General features: G+C 40.4%; 1 protein-coding gene across 1 annotated transcript in view; it reads right to left on the reverse strand.

Annotated features, from left to right (window-relative positions):
* Nucleotides 1-25562, reverse strand: part of LOC104619855 (pleckstrin homology-like domain family B member 2) — a 36919-nt gene that overhangs the window by 4114 nt on the left and 7243 nt on the right. The window contains exons 3-12 of the mRNA XM_010285883.1: nt 22314-22469; nt 21419-21529; nt 20601-20690; nt 17030-17173; nt 15189-15329; nt 14520-14619; nt 6673-6880; nt 3354-3444; nt 2762-2908; nt 51-270 (exon numbers count right to left, since the gene is read on the reverse strand). Coding sequence (XP_010284185.1) covers nt 51-270; nt 2762-2908; nt 3354-3444; nt 6673-6880; nt 14520-14619; nt 15189-15329; nt 17030-17173; nt 20601-20690; nt 21419-21529; nt 22314-22469 — 1408 coding nt within the window. The remainder of the gene's footprint in view (nt 1-50; nt 271-2761; nt 2909-3353; nt 3445-6672; nt 6881-14519; nt 14620-15188; nt 15330-17029; nt 17174-20600; nt 20691-21418; nt 21530-22313; nt 22470-25562) is intronic.

Raw genomic sequence — 25562 nt, forward strand, 5'->3', positions numbered from 1 at the left:
TGATAGGAAAATAGAGGGACAGGTAGCCTAGTAGTGATCCTGCAACCTACCTGCATAATATGTAAAAGTTCTCTTGTTTCTGTCAAAAACAAACCATCGTTTTTTCCATGTTTTAATTTTTCCTCCCATTTTAATCAGAAAGCCTCGGCAGGTCTTCTCTGTGAGGGAGACATGGTAACAGGTCTCTATGTTGTGACCGGCTGTTTCGATGTGACTTCGTAGGTCAAAGTCTTCCTTTCTAATGGGCAAATAGCGAGTCAAGGGACGAGCCTACAGTTAAGAAAAGAAAATCATATTGTTTTTAGCAGAAGCATTAACTTCTCCGCCACTCTTTCTGCTGCAAGGACATAACTGTAAACTGCCCATAGATTCTAAGAATGAAGGTAAGAAAATAAAAAGCTTTTGCTTTTCTTTAAAAGAAAAATCCTTAAAACTTGGAACTTTACAAAATGTTGGATAACTTCATAAAAGTGAGATTAGAGCATAGGAGTTTTTTGAAATGATCAAATGATAAGCTGGTAAAACAGGGGCCACGGCACAGAAAGGTTGTTTTAGAATTAAAACATTAATTAAATATAAAGGTGTGTTGCTGCTTTAGTTGAAGTGTAAGAACTTAATTTGCATGATGTTAAGCAAAACCTTTATTTCTCTGGGCTAGATACTTGCTACACGTATCTCACTCGTTAATATTTTACTGCTACAGGTATTTTCATGCGAAGTATAATATAAATAATAAGAACATGCTATCACACGAAAAATTAATATAAGAGTGAACTGGAACCACTAGTTAGTTTTTCAGAGATTGCTGTGAACGAAATAGGATTTTTCTCTTCCGAACGAGTTAAATGTGGTATCTGATTCACAGTGGCAATACAGTATGGAGAGCCGAAGCACACTCCCCTGCAAGAGACCGCACAGCCGCGCAGGAAACGGTGCCTCATCCTTGCCTGCAGTTCAAGACTCTGCATCAAGCCTGGAGGGCGTCAGCTGGGAGAACAAGCAGGAGGAGGGACCTCTGCCAGCCGAGGGAATATGCTTGTTTTCTGTGCCTGAAGGGTCTGCGCGCCCCCGTTCCCCATTTTAAACACAGAAGGTAAGTCTCCCAAGGCTCCTGATGCAGTCAAGGCAGACAGAGGCTACAACACAGGGCAATTCAGAACAGAAGCTGAATTTAGGTTCTTTGAATGACACATGAAAGGGGCATCTCCCTCTCTCCCCTGACTCCAGAGAGGTCAGTGATTTGGAGAATCTAATCTGCCCCTGCCCCATGCCTAAAGTTAGCCTGTTAAACCCCACTGAGAGTCACAAATCGAAGGGACTTTCCCTCATTGCGTTTTCAAGAACCTCTTGGGGCAACGGGAGCTGTGTTGCCCACAAGAACTCTCAGCACCCTTCTAAAATTATGCAGTCCTGTATGATACAAGCTGGCACCAGCTTTGGCAAGTGCAAAGATGGAGTTCCTTCTCCTAGCTGACGTTTCTAAGTGTCAGGAAGTGCTGAAAAAAAGAGAAAAATTGGGTCTCACTGTACAAAGGAAAGAAAAAAGTTAACAAAAAATCATAGTTATTTTTAACAGACATATTTTGTCTTCCTGCCAATTCAGTCTTCAGCCCTTGCTGCCAAGTCTGCCAATTATCAGTAACTAATAAGGGCATTCTATTACAACATATGCATGCTCCAATTTGGGATAAAGATATAAGGATTGCATCATTGTTTACGCCATAGTTGAGTTGTCATTAAAATTTCTGAGAAAAAAGAAGGCATTCAGGTAAAGTACACAAAAAATTAACATTTGGTAATTACATTTTATATAAAAACACGGAAATGGATTTATTTAACCAGAAAAAGCTTAAAGTTCTTCTGAGGTTCTCCTATTGTTCTGATTTAGTGTTATCAATTAGAAAGGCAAGTTATATAGAAATGATCATTAAAAAAAAGTAATAGTGACTCATGAAACAAAGATTTAGTAAAGGTAGCACAGATAAAAGCAGAAAGGTATCCAAATATGCTATATGGAATCTTCTGAACTCAGATACATACATTAAGATGGAGACATTGTCTTGCTATACTACACTAATGATAAAATGACTGTCTAATCTATTTGCTGTACCATGTAGATCTCATTAGTTGTGGTGGAATAAACACATAGGTAAAACCTTTAAGCCTAAAGAAAGCTCAAGATACCTCTAAATCCTAACAAGAAGCAAAATGATGTAGGAGGTAACGCTGTTTTAATTAAATAATGTTTCTCATGTTGTATAGTCCCAGTAACATTAGAAGAAATACTGTTTCCTCTCTACAGTAGACGTGGAGCTGGAAAAGCTTCTTTATCTGTTTTTTTTGGTCAAATATTTGGAAATGACAATTCACAGTCCAAGATATTGTACATATTAAAGAAAAAAACAAACACCAATTGTTTATAAAATTAACACACTCACAGACTTCTGTTGTTTAGGCTGAAAAATTCTGCTCTGCCCATACTCAGTAATAAACCCTATATAATTAATATTTATACTTTAGATATAAGATGCTAATAGGTATCTATGCTGCTATTTACCTTTAAATGAATACTCAGACGTCTATCTAAGGCTCCAAGAGCCCAAACATACTTTTAGCAGCACAGTTACAGCTCAGAAATACTACATCTGTCTATTCAACTGAAAGCAGCTGTCTTTACCATTGGCAGTTACACACTTAGTCCCTTCTGTATATCAAGGGGAAGTGTTGCACTTAAAAACCGTTTCATGTCAACGTATCTCACCTGTGCTCTTTGTTTCTCACGTATTTTGACTTCCTTTTCAATTAATTTTTGCCTCTGGCTAGTTTCTTCTTCCAATCTTTTCTCCAGTTGCTCTCTGCGTCGCTTCTCTTCTTCCAGAGCTCGTTTTTTGGCTTCCATCTCCCGTTCCTAAATACCACAGCACATGCAGAACTTCAATTATATGTGAAGCTACAGTTGATAGTGTAATTTCTAAGCTAGGACTAAATCCCTTTTTGCCTCTTAAGTAGGCAGAAATATGTATCCAGCAAAGTGGACTGAGAATTGGAATCAGAATTACAAAGATTACCACACTGTAAATTAAGATTCTTCTTAAGTAGCTCTCTTAGCAGGTGTAGGAACAACGCTGACCTAGCTTCTGATGGGATTTTGCCAACAACTCACGCACTGAGATAGCAGCCATTGCGTACAGTATCAAAGATATAGTATGAGGGTGAAACCAGACCAAACTAAGGGGGGAGAGGTAATTTTTAAAGTATCTATTAGATGTAAACTATTTAGGGTCCAATGTTGCATTTAGGAGGAAATTATCTAACATGCTCATTCTTAGCTTTACTCATAAAATTATGCTTACCCTGGTCTCAAGCAGCCTAGTCTTTTCAGCATGTGCTTGTTTCAGAAGTCTCTCCATCTCTTCTATTCTTGCAACATTTGAAGTGCTAGCACTGCACAAAAAAAATTCAAAAAGTTATTTAAAAGAATACTTGGTATTTAAAGATGTATTTTACAGTCCTACATTAGACAGTTTAAGAACGGAGTTGATACTGTTCTGATCCAATTCAGTGCAGTAGGCACTAACAAAAAATGATGTATAATATGGTACGCTCTCAATGTATACATTCCCCATGCAGAGTTGTGAAAAATGCAGACTTGAGTGCCTAAAAATGCATCTTGCTGGTCCCCTGTGATCTGCCATCTTCTCCCAGATAACAGAATAGGGGTGCAGGAGGTTACCATGTCCTAACAGAACACACCAGTAATCCTCAGAGATGGCCTTAGTAGCTATCTGAGTATACCAGTCTTTGGCTGTAGACTGTCTCTGTTTTGTGTCTCCCTGAGCTCACCATCAAAAAAAGCTCGATGAAAATAAGGAGGGTTAAGAGGTATGCATAGAGGCCATTCAGTGACACAGTAGTGTCAGGAAGGATCTGCTAGTTAAAGTAACCGGCAAGCCAAAGGAACAAAGGTAATCACAAAAGAGTGCTGGATCCTGGCCCAGCACAGCACCGCTGTCACCTTTGCCTGTCCTTTTTAATTTTGCTTCTCTTCTCCAACATAATTTCTTTGTTTCATCTCAATTTAACAGCCGTTTCAACAGTGGCCATTTCCATGGCATGCTCTTTATTTTAGTTTTTATCTTAGGCCGTTCAAGAAAAACAGTTGATGTTAGTTTTTACTGTATTACCATTAAATATGCCATTAGACTAAGGCACATCACGAGGAACCAGAATGGATTCAAACGTTTAGGGCAGAGAGAAACTTGACGTGGGACTGCACTGAAAACGCTATCTGACCACTGGAGTGGAAGTGGGTGTCAGATGGCAGATTTGTTCATGCTGCTGAACAGCATACAGACCAACTGCGGAGGGACACAGGTAGAATGGAAGTAGTCCAAATATGTGTCCTGGGCAAGGAAAAGAAAAAAAGTAAGAACAACATCCTTTGCTTTCTGAGCACGCCTCTGACGCTCCTGTCTGTACGACCAGGATTTTTGTCGTAAGTGTGACAGTCTTCAGAAGACATTTCTCTGTCTGGGGATATGTTTCCTGAGCGAATACAATACAAGGTGAAAATAACATACCTCATTTAACCCAAGATTGCAGAAAAGGTATAATCCACCTGAAATCTATCTAAACTCTAAAAGCTTATTGTTTTAGAAAAAAGGGAGGCCACTGACTTAGATGCCTAAGCCTAGTTTGTCCAAAGTGTATTTAGTTGATGGGCCAAAAGAATCTGTCTCAAATAACTTCAGTAAAAGCAACGGGGCGGTAAATTAAAAGTCATGTGAGCAACCTGCAACAGTTAATCGCAGTCGGTTTTTCAATGTTAAACTGGTTAACCCTTCAGTTTAGCTTAATCCTTGATTTGCTTATCCTGCTCACAGAAATTAATGCACAGCAGATCACAATCTCTGAAACCTTGGCTACAAAGAAGAAGTTGCTAATGAACCTTGGAACAACTACGGCTTGGCAAGTTGATGAATGACTACAGCAGTTCTGTTTCTTCTGTACTTTGAGCAGAAGCAGATTTTATGCATTTCCAGCAAAAAAAGTCTCTCTCACCTTATACAAGGTAAAATATAGCATATATTTTAAATATGTCAGAACAAAGCATCATAATTGTTTTCCTTTAAAGTCTGATATGGCTGGAAAAGATTCTCAAACACCATCTAAAACAATCTGAATTGATTTTGCTTAAGGGAAGTTTTGTCAAGGAAAAGTAACCGCCTGTCTTCCAAGTTTTATCAACGAAGTCAGCCCACACTCTTTTCTTCCCTCATCAAAGTTTGCCTTGTGAGAAACAGAAGAGTCTGTCATAATGGGTCCTTTTCTGGTTTTTGGATTGGATTGCTTTTTTGGTTTTGTTCGTGTTTTTTTTTTCTTCTGGCATTGGCTGGAAGCTGCAGAAGAGCCAGAGGGAGGCAGAAGGGGAAACAGCACCAGTGAAAGTCAACAGCCATCAGGGCTCCCAGGTCCTGGGCTGGAGATTCCACTTACAAGATGGCCCTGAGGTAGCTCAGACACACACCATCTTCTTCCAAAATGATCAGAGCAGCAAAGAGGCAGATTTCATACCACTGCCCTGTTAGCTCGCTGCGGAGACAGAGTTAATTCCCAGCTTGTCTCCAGCTATCAGAAACTTGCTGATAGTGTTTCTATTTAAAACAGAAATCCTCAAAACCTGAGTCCTAATGTTTTTACTTAAAAAAAACCCCAAAAACACAAGACCAAAAAAACCAAACGAACAACAACAAAAACCCAGCCAGCAGAATGAGTGCCACTGGTATTTTCTGAAGCCCTTAACACTGCAGTGATGAAGACTGTGTGAGGAAATCAGCAGGCTGATACCCTGTTACAGGAAACAGATGCTGAATAAAAGACAACATGCTAGCCAAAAAACCTGTCCTTGTGATTGCAAGGGATTCTTAATCCCGTGACAATGTTGTACCTAATTATCAGCCTCCCCTTATGCTTGTGAAACTGCTGGGGCAAGACTGCAAGCAGAAATGAAAGCGCTATCATTAAAACCAGACTGTCAGAAGAAAAATTGTTTGCACACAGTTTTGAGACTCGGCTTGACTTTTAAAAGGAACATCAATGTTCTGTGTTATGTGAGGAGCGGTGTCTAGGCTGACAGACTCTGAGGATGAGAAAAGCCACAGAGGGCTCTAAGCCTCTCAGTGTCATCTCTTTGTTTTTACTGACCCAGAAGAGTGAGAGGAAAGGGCAGAAAAGACTGCCAGAGGAGCCCTAAGTGTTTCAGCATATGGCTCTAGTAAGTTAACCTGCTGGACTTGCAGAAGAAGCGTAACATCGTCGCCATGTCTTTGAGAAATTTCCTATCACAGGAAATTCCTTCCCTGTAGTGACCAGGGAAGGAAGCTCAGGTATTACCCACTCTGAAAAGAGCATCGACAACTGCATAACTGCAGTTCAGGACTGACACCGATTTCTCTGTGGCCTTCAACTTAGCCTCTCCATATGTTTATTTTCCATCTTTAAAAACGTGAGATGATAGTTAAACCTGAGTATGAAAGGCTACACAAATACTAGCTAGTATGCCTGTCTAATGATCTTATATTTTCTTGACCAGTTAGCAGCATTCATGTACATATTCTCTTTTTTCGTTATAACCCTGTGACCATTACAACATGAGAAAGAAAGGTGTTTTACCTGGAAATGTTATCTGGTGAGCATGCTGATATGCTTGTCTCCATACTGTCAGAACTGTCTAAGCTTAAGGTATCAAAGGCATGGTCCTTGTAACTACGATCTGGGTAATGGAAACTATTCAAATACACATTCGATTCGGATGCTGTTCTGCTGTAGAATTCAGGAGACTTCTGCCTTTGGTTTTCACAGGTACGCTGGTGGTTATACCCTACAGAGCACAGAGGAAACATTTATTTTACACAGGAGTTTTGTGACTCAGAACATGTTAGCAGCACAAGCATTCTGAACATCACCTCAGTCTCAACTGCACTGTGACCAAGGCACTACACTATTACGGTTAATTTCACAAGTTAATCATAACTGAAATAAAACCTTTAAATACCTGTTTTATCTATGATGGACACAAATATATGCAGACTAGTATGGCTGACTTTTCAATATATATTCTTGTATGTGTAGTATGAAAATTTAATTTGAATGAATGAAATTTTAATTTTAAAATTAAAATTAGACTTAGTCTGGAAAGTAATGCAGCTAAATTCAGGGATCTAGAAGAACTGGCACTGATTAAATGAAAGAAAAAAAAAAGATATTCAGTCATCGAGAGTACTTGTTTGGTTGATTTTACTGACTCTGGATTATTTTTTGTCTGTTTGAAGAACTTTCTCTTCTGGTAACTGCAAGTTGGGCTTTTAGTGTCAGCTGAAATAATATGGGCTACTTGTCACATCATCATAATTACTAGTGTAGAGGTCCTTTCCTGGAGTTTTGAAGCTGCAGTTCACCCTAAATGAATGAAGCAGATCCCTATAGCTCAATGACCGTAAAGAAAAATCAGGTTCATGTAACATTTAAGTCCGTTGCGCTGTTATTTTTCCACAAAATCATCCTCTCTGAAAAGCCATCCTTCCTGTACACAGGGAAATTTGTTTGGCTACGTCTCCTTTAAGAAAAAATTTCCTCAGAATTATTTTTATCTCACGTCTCCATTGCTCTTTGTAAACAATGCAGCAGTATTTATACAGACTTCCAGAGCGATTGTTGAGCTTGCCTGATGAAGGAGAGTAATGACAGCTGTCGTTTTAACTGCTGAAGTTATTTTACGGTGCCCTTTCAAGGTCTGTTTAATCCATGTGATTACAAATGCAACTGCACTGCTCATCTTTTCCTTCCACCAATGCACAAAGTGAGGCTTTCTCACAGTCCTGACACTCAGTCAAGTTTATAATATTCTCTGCACATTTTTGACCCAAAATCTGAGCTGGTGGCAGAGTTGGAGATTTAGGAAGGACTGTTAGACTACATGAAAACCTCCCATTCATACAGGAAGGCAGCCACAGACATTCCACATATTTAAAAATGCAGACAAATGTACAAATGCAGCAAAGTCCAGATAAAAATTTTTACTAGACAGCATTAAGAAACTGATGTTAGCAAAGCATGCCTGAAGTGGGAATATTTTCCTGCCTTATTCTCATTCTCTATCTGCAGGTAGAAGGTTACTGTCTGGTATTTTTTGCCCATGACAGAGTGAGGAGAGTCCCAGCTCAGGGAGCCAACAACTGCAGCTCTACCTTGGAAAGGCTATAATATTCCCCAAAAGGTACCTGAAAAACATGACTGAAGCTGAGTAATTAGAGCATATTATTAAGGAAATCATGCCCTACAAGCATTTCCAAGGCAGAGAGTTTCCTCTCTACTCCTCGCTTCCCTTTGTACCATACAAAGGTTTCTTGCAGATGATGAAAAGCTGGTTTCTAAGGAGCTAATAGGACTTCACTTGCCATTTGAAAGAACACTAAATTTCAATAAAAGTTCAACTGCACCGATTAGTAAAATCGGTAAATTAGTACATAAATTAGTAAAAAGAGACAAAAGGGACACAAATACACCTCAGCAGTCATAGATAATAGCATCACACAACACAGGTGTTACTGATTCACATGTTCAGTTTGGGGTTTTTTCCCCCCATTATTATGGCAAATGTTATTGCAGATAAGCAATTACCTTTCATACTCGAACCTTTGGAATGATTAATTGCTCCTGTGATATAGTTATCAATTATTCATTATGAAAAGAGAGGGAAAAAAAAAATTACTGAAAGAACTTTATTCAAATGCGTGTTTTTCTACTGAGCCCTTTGCAAAACCTTGCCTGCTCAGAAATCTTAATTCCGTATCTCATATTTCACTGAAAAATAAAGCCATCTAAAAAGCACAGAGAAACATAGCAGTTTCACAAACACTCTCCTAAAGGAAGATAAAGAACCCATTTTTAAGTAAAAACACTTGGCGGTTAAATTTATTTGAACGTGCAAACGTAACTAAACACTGCAAGAAATATAGTCGTTAGGTCACAAGATGAGATGTATTTACAGAAACAAAGCACAACGCGATGTTCTCATTTTCTCCTTGTGCCACAAGCAACAGGCAGTTCAAAGCTTAGGATCAGCTGCATACAACACCGAGAAGCCTCACAACCGACCTGCCTCCGTTACAGCCCCACTTGCACGGCGTGCAGGCACAATCTGTCCCTTAAGGACTTTTTAAGGGCTCAGGTGCCTATTCACAGAACATGCACTTAAAAATATTAGACTCCTTGTAAGATCCAGCACTTCACTGAAAGTTCCCCACAAGCCAAGACTTGTATCAGCCAAGTCTAAGCTCATACAAGAGCGAAAATGTTTCTTGTTGCATTGGCTTGTATTCTCTGTAGTAGAACAGTAAAACTTAACACTATTAACAGCCATACTCTTGAGCAAAAATATCCATAAAGCCATATCATTAAAAAAATATTCCAAAGGAGTTATTGCAGAATCACAAAACCCACATATACCACCACAAAATTATGGTGAGCTCAGAGTTACAGGTGAAAGCTGTTACTGAAAGTGGCACTGTCAAGTATGTAAAACCCCCCCCCAGTATTTCATAAAAAAGATCACAGTACATTTTCTTCCATTTCTAATCTTTCTTCTTTTTTTTTTTTTTAAAGATTGACATTAAAATGTCAAGCTACATTTTTTTGTATGCAAATATGTCAAAGTAGGAAGCCCAAGTCTGTCTACCTTGTCATTGTCACCCACAGACCTGCAAAGACTTCTAAATTTTCTGCTCTACTTGTGTGGCTATGAGCAAAGAAGCAAAAAATTAGGCCTGCGCAAAGCTGTAGCTCTGCAGATATTAGCATTAATCAGAAGTTTTGTTGTGACAGTTTATTTGACAGGAGGGAAAAAAGAATTTTTGAAGTGCTATCATTACTTAACAATTATTTTAAAGTTTTCCAAGATTTTTGGGAACTACTTGACAGTGCTGATGCAATCAGTACTTTGGCCAAAACATGACAATGACAGCTACAACCAAGTAAAGGGATGTTTTCGTACCTTTTCTGGCTTTCCCTGAGTTCGACAAGAGAAACGGTGGGAGCGGGGGGGAAAAAAGGCAAACTGCTTTGAAAAAGCTTCTAACTTGTTTGTACATACACACCTTGCCCTCAGTACACTGGTTTTCTGTGGAGCTTAGGAAGAATACAAATAATCATCTTGCAGGTACCTAATTTCTCTGTCCCAACAGTTTTGTTCCCAGTGCTGTGCCTGGGAAATTACGTCTTAGCTCCCGGCTTACCCATCCCTCTTCCCTTCCGCAGCCTGCGAGCAATGGGGCTGATTTGGCCAACCCTCCCTCCTTGCTCCCGCCTGTCCTCGCGCAGGCTTCTGGCACCCCGCACCCCACGGGAGCTTCCTGGGGCCACGTTTTGACCTGTGCAGGGTGAGGTCTCGAGACTGTACTGACTAGCAGCTTCTCCACCCTTTATTTTGGCACGTGGTTTGCTTACAAAGGCATGTACGCAGGAGGTGAATTTATAAAAACAGCCCTTCAAAAATACCTCATGAATGGCTGCTACGAAATAGCTTTTTCCACCAATGATTTATAGCAAAGATGCATCCTTGTAATCATTTTAGAAGTTGCTCTTAACTTGGGCTATGATTGCTGACAGTGACTGTTTACTTCAAGAACAATTCTTGAACTCACGTGACTGACTAAACACAGTTTTGGTAATCCTACAACGAAGGCTATTTAGAACTTTAAAATCTTTCCTAATCTCTCTCCTACTGGATCTGACCTAAAATTTATTCATAGACATTCACGTGTTCCTGCGCAAAGACGAAGAGATTGAAATCCGTGTTCAAACTCAAATGGCCGTTCTTCATTTCCAGACTTCATTTTTTACTTTGAATTTTTTCCTCTCAGACTTTTACATTTACCTTCTCGGACTGAATTAGAAAAACTGGAGAAGGCAAATTAGAGAAAACTCATTTTGTAGCACTACTAATTTAGTGACGATTCTCCGATAGTATCTTCACATGAGCTGAGCTGCCACTTCTTCCTCCAGCCACCATTGAATATGTTTTTTTTCAGACCTCTATGAACACGCCCAAACACCTGGCCTGGAAGTTCGCTCAATGCTTTTAAACCCTAAGGTAAGCTACTAATGCCGCTTCGGGACCGCATCATCCCCTTTGCGTAGCAGCTCGTGGGACACTGCCCGATGGCCAGCGCTCCAGAGCGGATGAAGCGGCATTTGCCACGTGAGACCCTGGGTCACCACCGAGCCGAGCGCACCCGGCGCCAGTGCAGCCGGCGCAGCTGTATGCTCGAGGTACGGGTAACTCCAGCCCTCCGCCTCGCTTGCAACGCGTCACCCCAGACGCAGAAAACTGACGGAGCGAAAAACCTGCCAAGTGGGAAAAGAAACGCAAGGAGAGCAAGCAGTGGTTCAATACGCACGACAAGTCAAGGACGCTTTTCATCTATTCATCACCTGGTTTAGGTGAACAACTTATTTTTGGAGTGGGAAGAGAAGTGAGCGCATATTTATCAGTATAAGCAGTATCTATACATTCGCAGAGTTCCACTGAACTGGTAGAAAGATCTTACTCCTCCAAAATATCTACTTAGTCCAAAGAGGCAAATCTGACCTACCTGATCTACCTACAAAAATAATGTTGTTGTAAGAAATACAGTGTATTTATTACCTAATAATCATTATCACAGAGTGATGGAATAAAAGAACATCGCCAAGGATGTCCGCTGACATGAGATTTGGCTTAGTTTTTAATGATGTATTTAAGGACATCTGCTGAAATTAATCTTAGTTACACAGACACAAGTCACGCCGGTTTTAGTGGAAGCCACATAAGATTTGAGAATTTTAATTGACAATAGTATTCCATTTCAGTTGTACTGTGTGCTCTGTTTAAATACTACGCCGTGTTCAAAACACTTCCCAAATCTCACCGTCCCACAGAAATGCAGGTCCTTTACTCATGACTTGGAAGAAAATCTTGCTTCTCCTCCGTGCACTCTGCATGGGTATGAGGTGCTAGGGGAAACCAGAAATCACGCCAAGTTGAACGCAGACCCCTCCGGGCTCATACCACGACACTCGTTAAGGCTATGCCTATAAGGCTGAATGAAAGATGCCGGAGGACTGTTCCTCCAGCCCCAGCTGGGGGTTATCTCATGGCATAGGGCTGTCTCCCTTCACGACCACATTCGTCGTGGAGTGAGCTAGTCGGAGCAGCCCAGAGCAGTTTGGGGGAGGGATGCTGGCAGACAGTTACACGGTGTGGGTGGTCACACGTGTCCAGCATGCCCTGGCCCTTTTGTATAGCTGGGTAGAAATGCTCTAGGATCTGACTCCAGGCACCTGACTTGGGACATCTCCTTGCTGAGCTCTGCACTGCACTGGGACAACTACATACCAGCAGGAAGAGTCATGCAAAAACTTTTGTGGTGTCTTACTGAGACAAAGAAACCTAGAAACATGGCACTTCAGAGCAAGAGAAAGCAGTTGGACTCTTCAAGCTCCTCCAACAGCAAGATATTCACGGAGCTCCATGTTGAATGCAAAGGGAATAAACCCTTCACTGATTACTAAGAGAGGTAAGTCAAGCCACAAATAATCCTAGCATTCCTACATCCTTTGTGTTTCGACTCTCTTTGCAAATCCTGTGAGACTTCAAGTAAAGCACCTGCCAGCAACATCATTTCCCTTTGACAAAGCTGATGTTTCAGAATAGGCCATCTAGAACTGTCCTCTTTCCTAGCAGGAATTAATCCTGTAAGACTCTCTTCATAACTTAGTATTTCCATTCAAACCATTGGATCTTTCAAAGAATAATGGTCATCATCTAGCACGGCAGGCAGTACAGCACACATGATTCTTCACAGCATATGGCAAGTACTGTGCCAAGTGCCTTAACAAATGCCTCTCTCTCATTCTCTCTTGCCTCTTTTCTTTGTCGGGCCATAATTCAGTTTTGGTTTGTGGGTTGTTTTTTTTCTTTCTCACTCTTCAGTCAAGAAATCTGCATATACTCTTAGGATTTTCTTAATTGTGTGCTGACAAAAAAAGGAACATTAAAACTGATCTATTTATTTTTAAAACCCTTATCTTTGCCTATATTAGATTTGATAACACTTTGTAATCGTGTTTTAAGTCACACACTAATGCTCTTTTGCAACCATTTTACACAGAAATATTTCCAATTTTGAACACACGTTCTCTTGTCATCAAAGTTTAACCAAACCAACCTTACTGATTTTCAAACTGAAACAAAAGCGTGTTCTGCACAACGGCATAATGATGAGTATGAATGTACTTGCAAGCAATCCCACCCTTGCAAACGCATTACACCAAAGAAGCTTTCCAAGCTGAGCATGATGCTCCTTCTGTATCGCATCTGAAATAAATACATTGGTAAGCTAGCCACAACACGGTGGGTGTTTATTTCAAACACCACACATTTCTTTACGTATGCCTGCTGCATATGTAAAGCTCAAAAAACCCAAATCACAACTGGATGAGCTCTACAAACTGTACCAAGTCATGATCCCTTCTCAGCAAGCTTGTTCCATCCCTGTATTGAGTCATCTTGGCGCGTATGGCTGGCCTCAGCTGGGCCCCCTTGACCTCTAACAGCTGCTAGCTCTGAGAAGCCCTATGACAACAGGATGGATGCTGTCTCAGCTCAGGCTTAGTCAGAGCCATTCTACACAAGGACCTACTGCACTTACGTTGATAATAATGCTGCAGATGCTCTAAAGAAAAGAAACCGACAGCTGGCACTGAAGCAACTCCATTTGAAGATGGGACACTAATGAATAATGCAGTTAAAGCAGAAATTAAGTGTATCGATTCAAGTGGACAAACAATAGACACAGAGTGCCATAGCCTACAAGCTCATGTTTCAAAGATGCAACTTCCTTTTGGACCCAGAATTGTCACGTTCCCTATTACAAAATTGCAGCTAGCTCTCCATGATGAAACACTTCTCTCCTTTCCTATTTTCTAGCCCAAATGTTTAAGACCAGTGACAACAGCAGTTGCAGATTCTCAAAGTCATGATACTGAATCTCTATCTGGGGTGTTAACTTTGTTGAGGCTAAAATATATGCCGGTGAAAAACAATTTTTAACATCACAACATGAAAAGAATTATTTAAAAAAAGGGGGGGGGAGAGAAAAAAGAAAGCAACATGTAGTATCTTTAATATATTGCCTCAAAATCACTCACAGAAATTACCCAGTTAACCCAATGTGTATTTTTCAATACATTTTTCTTGCTTACTTGATTATATTTGGTGACCACGTACTTCAAAACTACATGTGCACCTATGTCATCATCTCACCTGGTATTTGCAAATTACATTTAGAGCTTGCTTTTTTCACCAAGAAGGAAACTTTTTTTACAGCCCTGTTGATTATAGCAATATCACTTTCAGATTTATTTGCTGAAAAATTGAACACTGACTTTTAAGAGCAACGAATCAAATAAAAAGGTCTTACCTTTGTGCATCCTTCTCGACTCTGACTCTTTGGTCATGGTTGCTAGGCAGTGAGGAAGTACGCTGCCACAGCTGTTGCTCTGTCCTAAAGGTAAATGTCCCTGCAGGAAATTTTGTAAATATGTGCTTAAAATTACACTTCAAGACTTTTTTTTTCCTATCAGCAACTAATGCTAATGACGTGCTTTGTCATGGGTATAAACGTCGTATCATGTCATGTCAAATCAGCCATGGATATTTTAGTTGTGCAAAGTCTCTATTAGACCAAAACGTTTCCAAAGAAGTATCTCCACCTTGCTGCTGTTCGTTGATTTACCATATCACAAATAAAGAGTATTTTCACTTTATACACAACCTTTACCATTTAGAGGCCTTAGGTAGGAATGAAAAAAAAACCCCGTTGTGTCTCCAGAATCAATTTAAGCTATCCCAGAAATACAATCATTGAGATACATTAATCACAAATGCGTGATTACTCTTGCAGCACAGCACTTCCAGAGGTCACAATAAAGGCTTCATGTGTGTTCCCACGTGTTAATATACCTGAATTTTTTTCAAAGTCAATTTCAGAGGTGAATTTGGGGGATTATGCAAAGCTTACAGCACCTCTAACACATTACAGGCTTTTATACAGACGTTGGAAGGCTATTGATAGCATGCAACTACGTACTTTAGATGCAACGCTTCGTCCAAGCGTTGCGCTATTGAAGTGCGGTGACACAGACGGAGTCGTTTTCTTGCGAGGTAAAGTATCACTCATGTACATGCATTCCCTGTGCTGCTTCTTTCGCTCTTCCAGATTTCTGAAATGCTTCAAATGTAATTTGTTACACAGTTTTGACAGAATGAATTGACCTACTTGTTCAGTTATACTCTATATGGAATATACTGAAGGTATAAGTCTGGGAAATTCACTATAAAGAACAAAATCTAAAATACAGAGTACCTCCTGCTTCACAGTGCTTTCCAGGATTTCTACAAATATCACATTAAAATCATGCTGATTAACACGATACATTAAATTCACGTACACATTTTGTATACATGTCCGGGTACTTCATTTTTTATAAAAAACCCTTAAGTCTAGTGTACACATGGAATCAAATTACAAAGAAAAACATTTATTTACAAGCTATTCTAATGAATTGGTGGCTTAAAACCAATACAGCTTTTGAGAGACAATGTTCAAATGTATTTGAAAAATTAATTTAGGATTTCAAATGTAGCCACCCTGTACTTTATTGCTGCAAGTCTTCTGACAGTTACAATGGCTCCTAAATATTAGTATTTGCCTCTGGATTGCTTATATAGAATTTTTGTTCAGTAACATTCTATAATGCATTGTGCTCATTTTTAAATGAGCAGTGCCTTTAAGTGCAACACTCTGCGAGCACGATCAACTTATGATCCATCGTATCACTCTAAAAACTTCACACATAAATCAACTTCAGGGCCACCACAACAAAAACAAACAAAAAAAATAATCCCAAGTTATCAGCTTTGACTCTGTTACCTGCTGTTGCCTGCGGTGTTTCTTAGCTGGCAGAGGTGGAGGTGTATCAGATAAAGGAATAGGGTCTACATGAGTAGCCATGACCTCAGGCCAATGGACTGGTGGAAGTTGAGCAATAGAGCGAGGAGAAAGAGAGTGAGGAAACACAAATCCAGAACAGAGAGGTGATCTTAGCTTTATAGAAAAAAGAGAAATTACACACAGAGTTTTCTTTTTGGAATTGCTCAAAAGATACGGCACATACAAGCTGCAGTTTTAGCACTGTGTTTTGTTGGAGCATTTAGCAGGAGAGAGATGTGTTGTATTGCAACTCTCGAGGCATATTTAAGTACCAGCAGCAGCACAGAAATGCCAAATTCTAAACCAGTTGCAACACAAAGACAATGGCTTTACATTCATAACATTATTCCATTCCTTTAAAAGGGCATTTATTCAAAATTTGCTACCGTCATTACAAAGGCAGAAACATCACAAAGAATGAAGAAAAGGAAGAGTAAGCTAGAAGACACAGATTGGACAGACTCCATGAAATAGCTGAGATAAGTAGAAGCTACCCATCTCCCCCAAGTATTCAAGGTATACTTCTTCTACCACCTCACAGGAAAAAAAAAAGAAAAAAAAGCTACAAAACACACAAAATTAACACCTAAGCACCACTGAACAAGTAATCATTCTATGCGTCCACAGACAATTTCTCCAAAGGTGCATTACATTATAGTGTTTGACAGGCAAAGATGGTCACTTATTGCTGCTTGGGTCATAAGCATTCAGGTTTTTTGGCCTTTGAAGTCCCATCTACATCATTAAAGACACCTTATAACTGAAGCAGTCCTTCAGCTTTACTGTTAAACTGTTATCTGAGTCGGTAGCAGGCAGACAGCAGTTTGCCTTAGGGTCAATTTGTTACGTGTTGAATTACCAAAAAATAAAAAAATAGAAAATAAAAAGGCAGCCATAAAAGAACAATGCAAACAAAGGGAAACGTCTCTCAAACAAACCTCTTTATTTTGTGGCTGGCTCGTCAGCACAGCCGTGGAAGGCTCAGTGGCAACTGCTTCAGCATCTGTGGGGGGCTGAGTGGAAGGGGACAGATTCGTGGAATTGCCATACAGCTCACTAATTTCACTTACACTGATATAGCCCTAAAAGGAGGAATTCAGAAGTTAAAAGCAGCAAAAGCCAAAAGACGTGCAAGAGTATTAATGTATCCAGTACGATGAAAGTTAGTTTAGAGCGATACAGCCAAATATTTGTTATCATTGAAATGCTTCATCATAAATAAAATAAAATTATCACCAAGCTTTTCAAATGTTGAATACTCGGATTCTGAAAATTGTTCTTCATTTAATTCCAAAAACATTGGTGTAATCAAAAAGCAAATGTTCATTAAGTGACCAAAAGACTTTACTAAAACGTAAATACCCTTTAGAAATTATGTAGCTCTTTCTCGGGAGAGCAGACTGGGGGAAAAGGAATAACAAATCTTATTCACCCATCTTTTTATTTCTTTTTTTGTTTATGTTTAAATTAAATAACTTACCCTGATTTGTTTCTTGCCTAACTATTAAGCTAGTTTGAGTAACCCAAATCACTAACAGAACCGGAAAGAACTTGCATAGGGACAAGCCATTGCTACTCTATAAATCACGCTGACACAACACCTCCCATTTGCATTGTCTGGAAGTGGCTTCTAACTTTTAGGTGTTACCAGGAGACTCGGGTAAGATGCCATTAGTGCTGGCCCCATAGCCATTACAATTTGCCTCTTTTTTCTTCTTTCAAACAATCACAGGGCATGGGACGGACTGAGGAAAGGCACAGACTTAAGAGTGTGCTTCAGCCTGCAGGGAAGATTTATGCAGGCAGATTTGAGATATAATGGTAGAATACAATTATTGCGCGTGTTTTGGTGTTAGCTGAGCAAATGTTATTTAAAAAGTAAAATACGGATTCTAATCTGTGGTGTATAGGATGCCAGACTGTAAAACGTCAAATGTCCTAACTTCTTACCATAGAAGACAAGGCTATGCGAAAAGGAAGAATAAATCACTGTTGAAGGAATGTCCTAAAAATGAGACAGAAATATGCTTATTTTTTAAATCAAGATGGTAAGCTGCTTTTAAATTGAGACGGTGTCAAAGGGGCTATGTTTCTATTACGGTACCAGCACACTGACATGCCAGTATGTATACTTCAGCAATTCAGTAAGAGAAGCCACAGATGGCTATACTATTTCTTCTTTTTAAAAGTGCATAAATTTAGCAATGATCATAGAAGGTAAGTGGGAAAAAATACCAACCCTACTATCTATTAGCATCATTTTCAATGCATTTTATCAGCTATTTCAAGCAGATATACAATGCTGGAAAATTAAGTATCATACTGTGAACCCAGCACTCTGGAAATAGGAGGCAAATCTTAACTGATATTATTTGATGAACTATTAAATGAGAAGGAGACTGAGTAAGATACTAAAGTTTACCTCTCAAAACATGTAGCCATATTACAGCAAAACAGAGTCCAGTATGAAGAAACATAAAACTTGCTTAACCATCTTGTAGTAGCGGTATACGAGTAACTAAAACTTGGCAAGCCCTATGAATGCAATATTGTATTAATTTTATAGAGGATAAAAGCACTTCCACCATTATATGAAAAACATCCAGTTCAGACTCACAACCCCAACGGGGATTCACCCTGGGGTTTAAAAAAACAGAAGCAAACAACAAATGACTGTGCTGTGCATTAGCCCAGGCCCCTTTTACATTAGATTAAATAAACGGTTTCACGTCAGATTAGGCATCCGAGTCATTTTGTCAACGCTGAACTTTTAAACAGCGCTGATTTTCCTCCCTTGTTTAAGTGCCGGGATAAGCACCTTTACGTGAGGCCGTGTTGCTCTCCGTAGCGGCGCGTGCGGGGAGCGAGCTTCGCGACGGGCGGCAGAGAGGTACAGATGTGTGCTTTGGTGAGGGGGCTGGGGGGCCTCGGCCGGCAGACTCGGCCGATGGGTGAGCGACCGCACGCTGAAGTTCCCGTCTGTTGAAGCCCGTGTACCATTCGGTGCCCCGTTTTCCAAGGTGCCAGAACAGTCAGAGAAAAATTAAGCCGGACTGAGGCAAACGTAACACCTGGCAAGGAACGGCACCTCTGTTATAGCACGGAGCCTGTGGGACGCTGAGCACGGAACAGATAACCCGCGCTGCTCCTTCTCTCATGTGCCTTGGAGCAACTGGCTTCACTGCAGTGAACAGAACGACACCGCAGAATAATCCATTTCAATAGAAAGAGCGTCAGGCTCACTTAATGTAGTTGCATTTTGACATATCCGTGATTAAAGAAGCCATGATGCAGGTACGAAGATAAAAATCAGAGATAGCACCCACTCTCTAGTGAGAGAATGAAAAGATCCATCTCAAAATGCAAAAAATGAAGCTTAGACTTGCCAGATGTCCTGGTGGGAGGTCAGATATCCAGGTCAGAACACAACCTAGGACACTGGAAGTCTAAGCACCTGCAACATGGCTTGCATTGAGGAAGGGTGCTCAGCCCTGCTGGCATGTGCTGGAGGCCACTCGGGTTCACGAGGAACTTGGAGGCCACATAAGCAACATCACATTTCCCAGCTGCTGAAAGGACAGGTGGTTGCTTTCGACTTCAAGAGCCCAACTTCCCGCAGCAAAACCTACATGTGGCAGACCTTGTTCGGGGCTTCCATACAAGCAGATCCCGCAAGTCCAGTCAGACCTCTTAGGCAATGAAGCAGCCATAGACACCTGCCAGTGTATTTTAAGTGCTAGATTTTCTGCCTCTCCATTTATAACTTCACGTTTACCTGCGATGTGCAGATTCATCAAGTCAAGTCAGGAAGATAAATACGGGACATGTGCTAATATCATACGTGCTGACTGAATCTGGAACGGGCTTGCTGGCTCACCTTACAAGCCTCACCTCGTAAGGCTTACCTTACACTGACCTTGCTCATAGACCTTGCGGCTTGAAGCGGTACCCTCAAAGCTATGGAAGTCTTGACAGCTGCAGGTAAGCTCTGGGTCTCATCGTGTATTACCCAAACTAACTTAGTTTTTTTTCAGCAAAAAATATTTTACACCTTTACTGTAATTATTCAAAACAGTTAAATGACAATGCTTTACTACAGAGCCTTAGAATAAAGGGAGGGGAGGCAATGATAAAATCTGTAGTGCAAAAATAAGACTGAACTGTATTTGTACTTGAATGGAGTTATTCCTGGACCTCATTCTTCTTCACTTCAATGAGGTTTAATTGTCTATTTTGAGAAAATTAGACACACACACACAGACACATAAAATCGATCATTTTTCTGGAGCGAGAGATTAAGGCGATACCAGTCACATCTTGGAAAATGTCAAGAGAAGCTATTTTTGATCACCCATGCATTTGGACTTCCATGGATAGCTTTACAAAGGAATTTCATCACCTCTCAAAAAAAACCCCCCAAACTACAAATAGGTCTTTACTAAAGTGCTTTTGTATGAAGTGTTATTAAAAGTTACTTATGGTAAAGTCAAAAGCAGTGAATCTCTTTACCTCTTTTAGACTACTGGGACTGACAGGAAATCCCTTTCCTCCGGAAAGCATAGAATATTTCTTTTCCAGATTACAGAGATTCTCTTTTTCCTGTTAAAAACAGACATTTTATGCTAAATACCAACAGCCATGTAGTGAAAATAAAGGCTAGCCATTTTCTTAACCATGTAAAGAAACACGCTGGGATAGAAGGCTAGAAACTGCACAGCAGAGCTTCAGCTTCATCCATTTACAGCAGAACTGAAGAAAACATGGAGGTACGGAACGAAAAGCTAGTGAAAGATTTCAAACCAAACAGGTCTTCCTTCAGCATTTTGAAAATGCTGTTTCTGCTTAATGAACTACAATATGATTTCCCTCCTGATTAAAAGTAAAACATAAAACAGATGCGAAGGGTACATTCCAGCTTCTGATTAACCGGATGTCAGCTGATGTTAAGTAGCTCATCTTGTGGCCGAGTATGGGCTATTACAAGCCAAAAATCTGAGCACCCTGTGCACAGTTCCAGCAGCCACACAGGGAACACAGGCTTCCAGCTTCAGCACCCGGGCGGATGCCTCTGGTTGAGTCCTCTGGAAGGGAGGCACACCTAAAACCCTCTTGGTTATCAAATGCCACTAGCGTTTTCTCTTAGGAAATTTGATGATTAATTAAAAAGATTTTTTTTTAAAGTTTAACGGATACAACAATGTCTATCACGTTATTACACTTGCTAGCTTCTGCACACCTGATGCTTTTCTAGTGCTCTATGTTCTTTTCTTCTATGAAATGCTCTTCTATTACATGCTAAAAATATTTGAAAGACAGTAAGTACTTACTCTTTGCAGCATCATTATTAAGTTGTTTTTCTCTTTTACAAAATGATCTTGTTCTCTTTGTGCTTGTTGGACAATATGATTGGCTTGTTTTTTGAGAGCAGAAATTTTTTCCTAACATAAAAAGAAAACAATCACAATTTACATGTTTTATTTTCAAAGCACAAGACAACCTGCAGCAAGGATCCTATTCATAAGAGTTCTCTCATTCACGAGTGAAGCAGTAGGAAAACAAGTTTTTACAAGACAGCTCACTGCTCTGAAGGAGATAATTAAATAAGATTTAGACAGTAAAGAGACAATTTATTCAAGAGACACAACAAAAGAACTGCACGTATTCTTTGATAATATGGTGACTAACATCCATATACTGAACAGAACTGGTTTAGAAATGCAACTTCTCACCGCTGAAAAACTGGTATTTAATTGGTTGAGATAGGACCTTTACAATTGATTTTAAAAATTAAGGGGTATTTAAAAATACACCTTACAAATACAATACAAATTTAACAATTTGGTGTTCTATTATTATTTTAACAAAATCATTTAACATCAATCATGAGTATAAAATAACTGTAGTTTTGTCCAGAGTGTACAAATCTCCTTTCTTAAAGAAGGAAAAACAACGCTTTGGTACTCTTTGTAGCAAACTAAAGGGTTTAATTTTCATATGCAAATATGCAAACAGGGCATGAAATTTTATTGATTTATTTCCTTTTGGAGAAGTGCATGATTTGATCTGTGTCGGATGTTCCTGGGCCATCATCTTTGCTCTGCTTCAAAAGCTTTGTCAAAGAGGAAAGTTTTGCATTATTTCTCACAGATGGGTAGGCTGTAGATCCGTTTAATCTCCATTATGCTCAACAACAAAGAACAAGTGAACTGTTATTGTTTTTACCTTTCTACTGACAATGCTGCGCTGATATTCAGCTACTTCACGTAGCAGCTGTTGCGTCAGGTTTTCTTTCTCTTCATCTAACCTGCTTTCATGTTCAAGCTGCTGAAATTCCAAATCTTCAAAGTGTTTGCTTTCTATGTCCAAAAGATCAGCATCCTTAAGGGGCGGGCAAAAAGAAAGTAATCATGCTTTCACTGAAACCAGAGTAGAGATACTTACAAAGACACACACAAGTCAGTCTAAGATGGTATTTAGGTATCTCACACAACATGTTCAAACAGGAGCTCAATGTTCTTAGTGACCTACTGTCATAATCAGAGAGCAAATGGAGCTAATCGTTCTTTTGACGTTGCTTGCTCCATCGCTCCCACCGTCCCGCCCCGCTGAGAAAGGCGAAGCACCGTCGTGGCGAGGGAGCGGCTCGGCAGCGTTCGGAGCAAGCTGGGCACCCCGCACGCCCTGGCTGGGCAGACCGCTCTGCCGTAGCCTAGCGGTGGCACCACCGAAGCCTGAACCCATTCGGTGAGGTTGTCACACGCCAAACCGGGAGAGCATCTGCTTACCAGCCAAAAAGGACAGAAAGTATCATCCCAGCCACACCAGGGAATGGCACACTGGGTTAACTACTTCTGGGAACCACACACTCAAACGATGGAGCCTGAACTGCAGTTGGAACTTCTTCAGGTCTAGCCCAAGTACCAGCCCTGCTTTTATTAACAGACCTACAGTCAGGTAACACAAAAGAGACGTGGAGCCGTGTGCCGTCAGCGCATGGCCATCACCTCGGCGGCGATGTCCAACCGTGCAAGCTGCTCAGCCAGAGGCTGATCGTGGACCACCAAATCGGAGCCGACAGTTGCTCCCCGTGCAAATAGACACTTAAGGACTCTAGTCACCCCCCCGAGGCAGTAGGTGTATGACTTCCAAAAAGCGTTATCAGCCCACTTTTAGGCACTTATTCCCCTGCACCAACGCCAAGTTTTGCCAGGAAAAAGAGGTTGAATGCTGCAGAAAAGACCCAAGAAATAAGAACACACCTGCCTTCCGCTTAGGGACGGCAAGATAAAACTGACGGTGCTTTTCAGCACAAGAACCCAATGTTAGTCTTTCTCCTGCAACGTCTGTGTATTCCTAACACACATTCCTACTTACAGGTTCCAGAGCCCTGATGAAAAAGGCGATTTTAGTAATCGCAGTATTATTAAGTGCTAAGGCTCTATAAAATAGGCACATTGTGCATAACTTGTCAGGCAAGAAAACCTACATCCTGTAAGCAATTTATCATTTTAGAGAAATGCAAGCTTACTCCTTTTCTTATTTTGACCTGAGGCAAAGGTTAGTGGCGGAGAGAAGCAGATAGGTCTCTATAAAGGCGTTCAAAACCAGCTACCAATGTACCAGGGAAAGACAAGGGATGCAGAAACTTGAAGAATCCAAGTTACTATATGAAACACCAACAACTTCCCATTATTCTCCAAAGAAGTGCCTTTCACTGGTAGGAGATAGTGAAGAGATCAAAAGCAAAGGCGTGGGCTAAAAATTACAAGCAAGCAGTTACCTACAGTACAGAAATGTTTCATTCAAACCAGCCAGCCATCTTCAGCATTGAAAACAAACAGAAGGGCTTTGCCTGGGCCATGAAAGTCAACAAATTCAGCCTATTTCACACCACATTAATTGCTACTGAAGCAGAAGAGCAGACTTCAGAGCCAGTAGGGCAACTGGTAGCCAGCCGAGCTCACAAAACGCTGTATTCTTTGCCAGATGTGCTATGGAACAAGAATTTCACCGTATCCTGTACCACTGTGTCCACCAAGGAAACAGTGCCAAACAAACACCACTGGAGAAAATTCAGTGGGAGAGAACCTGCCCCTTACTTCTGGATGCCGTGAGAGCTCCATGGGCCCACACCGCCTGTAAAAATTAGGAGAATTTTATCTGAAGAGTAAGGTATTTCCTAGCAATGGACAGAGTCTTTCCGGATCTCTGCAGGAATCCGGGCATCTATTCTCATCCCCATTTACGCATCTCTCCATAAACCCAGGCGCGTGAGAGCAAACGAACAAACGCTGGTGCCTTCACCCCAACAGCGAAGGATGCTTACAGTAATTTCGCAAGTGCTCTCACACTTGATGTGCACCTGAGAGCTACTGTGCACTAGTTCAGGGATAACTTCTGCTTTGACCACAGCAGCCACCGCTAGCTTTCACTGCCCTTGGCCTGGAATAACGTGCAATAGGACTAACCGGACATTTAACTGCACCCCCACTTGCAAATGCAAAATCATCATTAAGCCAACTCAGAAGGACAAAAAAAAAAAAAAGAAAAAAAAAATTTAACTGAACAGATTTCTAGAAGCCTCGGGTGGTCAATAGTGAAAAATTATTTACTACCATCCCACAGCAACAAGATTGCAACTTGTCATGAATTAATACCTTCAAGTATGTGACTGCACAGGAAAGGCTTCCTTTCCTTTTAATATGTAGCAGATATTACATCATACTGCCTTTTTTTTTTTTAAAAGGTAACTTAAAAAATCCTCAAGCATCTCAAAACCAGCAAACTTCTCAGTTGCTACAGAAGAATTTAATATTGTTATTTCCAAAGCTGGACTTTTTTACTTTTTGCTCTTTGAAAAAGACTATTAAAATAGAGTGCTGCAAATAAACCAAAATCTAAAGAATACTTCCTAAAAAGCAGAAAAACCCTTTTTTGGTCCCTGCTATTACAACCCTTATTCCTGAAACAAACACTCAAGCAAGAAAAAAAAACAAAATTAAAAAATCAAGTTTGACTTTCAGATGGCCTCTTGAGCTTGCTGTACTGACGCTTTGAAAATTATTCCCCGTCCCCCAAAGCTAACTGTATCTGCTGTAGAACCCACTTAACATTAATTAATACTAAAATCTTTCCACAGAAAAATATGGTAGCTTTTTCGCTTACAAATAGTACAGAATAAAATCAAGTTGCAGTGAGACTTTATGCAAAGGCTATTATACCCGTGTGCAACTGTTGAATATGTAGGAAAAAATAAAGCTATTTTGATAAGTGGTATAATCTTCAAAATGAATTTTTCAAAGCACAGTTCAGGCTGACGGCTAAGTTATATACTGGACCAAAGAAGTTATCCGTGGCTTCACTGAGACAGCCATTTACAGCACTGCAGAGGAGAAGCACACAACAGGATCAAACAACGAAAGCAGGGAAGGGGTGCTAAAATGGCTGATCCCACTGACCAAAGTTCAGTTC

This window comes from Phaethon lepturus, unplaced genomic scaffold (assembly GCF_000687285.1).
Source record: "Phaethon lepturus isolate BGI_N335 unplaced genomic scaffold, ASM68728v1 scaffold14924, whole genome shotgun sequence".
NCBI lineage: Eukaryota > Metazoa > Chordata > Aves > Phaethontiformes > Phaethontidae > Phaethon > Phaethon lepturus.